This window comes from Chaetura pelagica, unplaced genomic scaffold, assembly GCF_000747805.2.
Source record: "Chaetura pelagica isolate M959 unplaced genomic scaffold, ChaPel_1.0 scaffold193, whole genome shotgun sequence".
NCBI lineage: Eukaryota > Metazoa > Chordata > Aves > Apodiformes > Apodidae > Chaetura > Chaetura pelagica.
Window position 1 is genome coordinate 571,213 of NW_009952562.1, and position 4,939 is coordinate 576,151.

Here is a 4,939-nt window from a genome sequence, read left to right on the forward strand (position 1 = left end):
GACCTCCTCTAACTCCCCAGCTTTTCTCTTGCATTCTCCACTATCTTCTCTTCTGCCTGACAGGGATTAATTCAGTGGCACTAGACCAGACACTGCAATCCAGAGAGGGAAGATGTCTGTTTCCTCCCTCTATCAGACTTTGCTCTCTTGCCACTGAAAGATCAATGAGAACTGACAAGCCAGGGCTGGTGCCAAGGAAAGGTCAGACCACAACACTGGTAAACCCTGCTGGTCACTCCAAGGAATGTTGAGCTCCAGACAGGGTACAGAGTGCTTCCCTGAGGGGCTCTTCCTTCTCCTCCCCAAGCCCTCCACTTTGCCTGCCCTCCTCTCCCTTTCCCAGGGCTGCTCACCCATGAAGTTGTAGTTCCAGGACCCTTGTGCTGGGACCATGAAGAAGCCAAGGAAACGATCAGACAGCAGCATCTGCACCCTCTCGTAGTGGGATGGCAGGTACCCCTTGGGGTTGTTGCCCTTGTCCGTGTTCTGCCTGCCCCACTCGTAGCCACTGGGGGTCAGTTTGTAGGCAGTCAGGGTGCAGGAGCCAGGGGTGAAGCTGGGAGAGGGGAGCAGAGAGATGGGGCAGGTCAGATCCACGTGGAGGGAAGAAGGACACCAGAACGGAGCCAACGCTCCCTTTCTGCCACATTTTGAGTTTGAGACCTCAACGTGTTCTGTGGGAGCTGCACCCACACAGGAGCCTCACTCCTCACCTGCAGGTGATGATGATGGTCTTCTCCCCATCCCAGGAGGGGTTGTCAGCCATGACCTTGGCATGGGTGGTGACATCCTGTGGTGAGAGCTGAGGGGACTCGTTGGGTTGGGTGTGAATCCACCCCAGTGGTTCCATTTCCTGACAAAAAGAGGGACATTTTAGGGAGAAATCAAAGACCTTTAGAACACGGCCACTTCAAGCATGGCACAAGGTGCAGAGGGACCAAAGGCTTCCCTGTCATCTCATCCCACATCAGGCTGGCTTCAGGCCAAGCTCCTGAAGTCCCACATGTACAACAGACCAAGAGAAGTTGCCCTACCACCTCAGGTCCCTGTTACTGGGGACTGTGATCTTCCACCCACACCAGGAGCTCAACTCACCTTGAGATACTCATGCTGTGGCAGCTGCCCAGGGAGATGGACAGTCTGGTGTGTTCCCCACTGGGGCACCATTACAATGCACCGGATCTCCTTCACCTGGGGGTTGTCAGGGGGGCTCACTCCATACAGGTAACCTGCAATCTAGGAACACAAACACCTGCCTCAGAGGCCCAGAAGAGAAATCCTTGTAACCATGTTAAGAAAGGCTGGGCCCTGCCCTTAGTTCCAATGGCAAGTATCTCTTTGTTGGTGGGTTCTCACTAGAGGAAATCGTAGTTTTGTCCAGGGATAAGTTTCCCTTCAAATTTGACCACAAGGAACCATTAGGACACAGCTGGAATCCACGTGTGCCCAGCTGTGTCCAGCACAGAGTGCACCACATGGACAGCAGCAAGTTCCCAGCCCTTCACCATGAGGCCCTGACTGCCCAGGACTGCTTTCTGCCACAGCAATATGGACTACGACTGTAACACTGGTTGCAAGCTCACCTGGGCCCGAAGATCTGAGATGCAGATGAATTTCTTCAACACATTCTTGGGCAGAATGTAGGTGTAGCCTGTTTCCTTGATATCATCTGATGAAACGTAGATGTGGTTTGTCCGCAGGTGGAGGTTGGCAGCTGAGATGGCTCTGAGAAGAGGAGAAAACCACTTGTGGGTGCACAGATCCCCTCTTGAGCACCCTGAGCCCTCCCCTGCCCAGCAGCTCTGCCTGCCTTCCTACCTGACTCGCCACTCGGTCTTGGAGGAGAAGGTCTGGGTTTCATAGTTGCTGGTGGTGGAGGTGATGATTTCATCCCCGTGCTTGTTGACCGTGCGGGTCTGCGTGGCCGTCAGCTGCGACTGCTCCTTGGTCTGCTTCTCAATCTCTGCAATCTGCTGCCTCTGCTGGGAGGGGGCAGAGATCTCCATGCCCAGGATAATGTCTCGGATCTCTGACTGGGTCAGGGATGCCACATTCACACTGAAAGAGAAAAATCCACCTGAGTCAGGTGTTTCAACAGACATTCTAGACTCTTCTCACTGAGGAACAAGCTCAGAACACTCAGGGGACTATGAAAAAATGAAACCACAACTTTTTAGAAAAGGGAAGGGACCAAATCACATGATGGGCAGATAAGAAAAAAGATTTGGTGGAGACATTTTGATCTGCCTTGCTAGAAAGCAATTAACAATCACAACCAGCTTCCCTACCAAGCTGACAGTTCATTGCCAAAGGCCCTTTAAAGTCTCCACCAGGAGCACTCTGGCCACACAGTTTTTAGAGCAGGAAGGAAAGGCTGGCAGGGTTACTGCAGCTGCACAGGGGCTTACTTGTTCTTCTTGCCATAGTCAGCAAGGATGAGATCCTTCAGCTGCACCTCCACCTTGATCCACTCCTCATCTGTCAGGGTTGGCCAGATGTGGTGGGGCTCTGTTATGGTTGTCTTGTCTGGTTTCAGAATAACTTTGGCTCGATCGTTGTTGACGTGCAGCGCCCGGAGAATCAGGATCAGACGGGAGAAGGCCTGGGAGAAGGAAAAAGAAAAGATGCAGCTAGTCAGAAAGAAGGAAAACAAGTACACAAGGCCCTGGTACAGCACTGCTCTGCTTGGGCACACCAGCATGGCACGGCAAGTGCCAGTGGAGTCCCCACCTGAAGGGAATTCCAGGCAGACTCAGAGCCATGTGCTCCCAAGCAACAAATGGTGTGGGGGCCCTGAAGCCGTGGCTCCTGCTTGGCTCAGCAGTAGCAAAGGCAGAAGCAGCCTGGGCAGCCTGTGCTCACCGTGTAGGAAGAGATGGTTTTCAGCCAGTCATCATAGAGGTTGAAGAGAACCATCTGGGGTTCAGTGGCCTTCAGGATGAGGTCACCAAACTTCTCTACTTTCAGGCAGGCCTGGAAGGGCAGCTGCAACTCGGAGCCTTTGATCACAATGTTGGGGAAATCCAGCAAGTGCACCTGGAGTTTATGGAGAAGAGGAATTACCACACTGCTACTGCAGAACAAGGGGCCAGATAAAGTCCTTCACAGGAACACAGGACTGTTGTTCAATCTCCCAAAGATTTTACTATGTCCCCTCAGAGCAGTATCTGCATTGTTACCTCAAGTGGGTCCAACATGCCCTTCCGTGTCACTATGATCTGCTTGGGCTGCTCCTCCACAGGAAGTGACCGGATCAAGGCAGCCACTTCTTCAGCAGTCTTCCACTTGGCCAGCTACAGAAAGACAGCAGGGTTAGAGAGATGTCCTCCTGCTCACAGCACAGGCTCCACAGCTTTGGGAATCACAGAGATGCAAACTAAATTCTAAAAATACAACTGGAATTTACAGCTTGTTCCAGATCAATGACAAGGCCTAGAATCTCCTCCTTGCTGATTACAGAGGGCAGATCTCATTCCTGGAGTTCAATTACTCCTGACTGGTTCAGAAAAAAATAGCTGGCTGCACCACCTCCCTGGCTCTGCCACCTAAGAGCTCTCACTGCACAGGAAGTACAGCCAAGTGCAACACGATTTACTGAAGCACTGAGCCCAGCACTGCTTCCCAAGCCCCCTGCTTGACATACAAGCTCTTCACACCTCAAAGCCTCTAAAACTTTGCAACATCATAGAATGCCAGGTTGGAAGGGATCCCAAGGATCATCTGGTCCAACCTTTCTAGGTACTACCATAGTTTACATGAGATGGCTTGGCACCCTGTCAAGCTGAGACTTAAAACTGTCCAATGTGGGGGAATCCACCACTTCCCTGGGGAACTATTCCAATGTTTCACTGTCCTCATGGTGAAAAATTTACCTTGTGTCCAATAAGAGTCTCCCCAGGACCAACTTGTGCCTTTGACCCCTTGTCTTTTCCATGTGACTCCTTGTAAATAGGGAGTCTCCATCTTCCTGGTAGCCCCCCTTTAAGTACTGAAGCACTGTAACAAGGTCTCCCCTGAGCCTTCTTTTCTGCAGGCTGAACAGACCCAGTTTCCTCAGCCTCTCCTCATATGGCAGGTTCCCAGTTCTCTGCTCACCCTTGTGGCCCTTCCCTGGACCCTCTCCAGCCTTTCTGCAGAGTGGGGATCAAAACATCAATGCCCGCACTCTGGTACTTTTATGTTCCATGCTAATGCTTGAGCACAGGTTACACATTGGAAACTGGAGCTCTGAACTTGTTGAGAGACAGGAAGATGAAAAATCTGATGTTTCCTGCTGCAGTGAGTATCCCAAGCAGTCAGAGGCCCCCCCAGCTCCCAGCCAGGCCCCACCTGTCCTAGACGCTTCTGTCCTGCCCACACAGATGTATGAATGATCTTCAGGAAGAGCTGCCCAGTTCTGGGATTGAAGATGAAAATGGCTCCGTTGATGGGTTTTGTGGTCAAATTCCCTTCAAAAGTCTGAGGAACACAGAGACAAGTGCAGTGAGATGAATGCCCATCCTCACTGCTGCACAGCAGCCAGGGTGGCAGGGACTGGGTGGAAAGTGCAAGAGCTGCTCTGTGCAGACTGCAAAAATGGCCTCACCTTGTGAATGGTCACTCTGTACACGTTGGTGTCGTCCACAAACCAGATGATCTGGTTGGAGAAGAGCTCTCCATAGTTCTGGGAGGAGAGGTAGGGCTCTGTGGGCTCAGAGGAGTACAGCTGCAGCCCCTTGCGGATCCGTTCCCTCAACACGTACAGAGCAGGATTTGCTTTCATGATTTTGGCCATGGCCTGCTGGATCAGAGGTTTGCTCCCAGGGAACCAGTTCCCATAAGCACTGAAAAAGAAAACAGAGGAGCTCGTTGTGGTTGCCATCAGCTCTGAGCTGAAGAGACAAACAGCCATGCCAGGTCCTTTCCATGCAGCACCCAGGCCTTTCCTGCCTGCTGCACA

At 52.0% G+C, this 4,939-nt stretch overlaps 1 protein-coding gene across 1 annotated transcript in view; it reads right to left on the reverse strand.

The window, feature by feature from the left end:
• PRPF8 (pre-mRNA processing factor 8) overlaps nt 1–4,939 on the reverse strand; it is a 27,766-nt gene that overhangs the window by 1,111 nt on the left and 21,716 nt on the right. Inside the window, exons 31-40 of the mRNA XM_009993312.1 lie at nt 4,586–4,823; nt 4,330–4,458; nt 3,180–3,293; nt 2,863–3,036; nt 2,409–2,602; nt 1,819–2,058; nt 1,584–1,725; nt 1,096–1,236; nt 714–853; nt 354–556 (exon numbers count right to left, since the gene is read on the reverse strand). Coding sequence (XP_009991614.1) covers nt 354–556; nt 714–853; nt 1,096–1,236; nt 1,584–1,725; nt 1,819–2,058; nt 2,409–2,602; nt 2,863–3,036; nt 3,180–3,293; nt 4,330–4,458; nt 4,586–4,823 — 1,715 coding nt within the window. The remainder of the gene's footprint in view (nt 1–353; nt 557–713; nt 854–1,095; nt 1,237–1,583; nt 1,726–1,818; nt 2,059–2,408; nt 2,603–2,862; nt 3,037–3,179; nt 3,294–4,329; nt 4,459–4,585; nt 4,824–4,939) is intronic.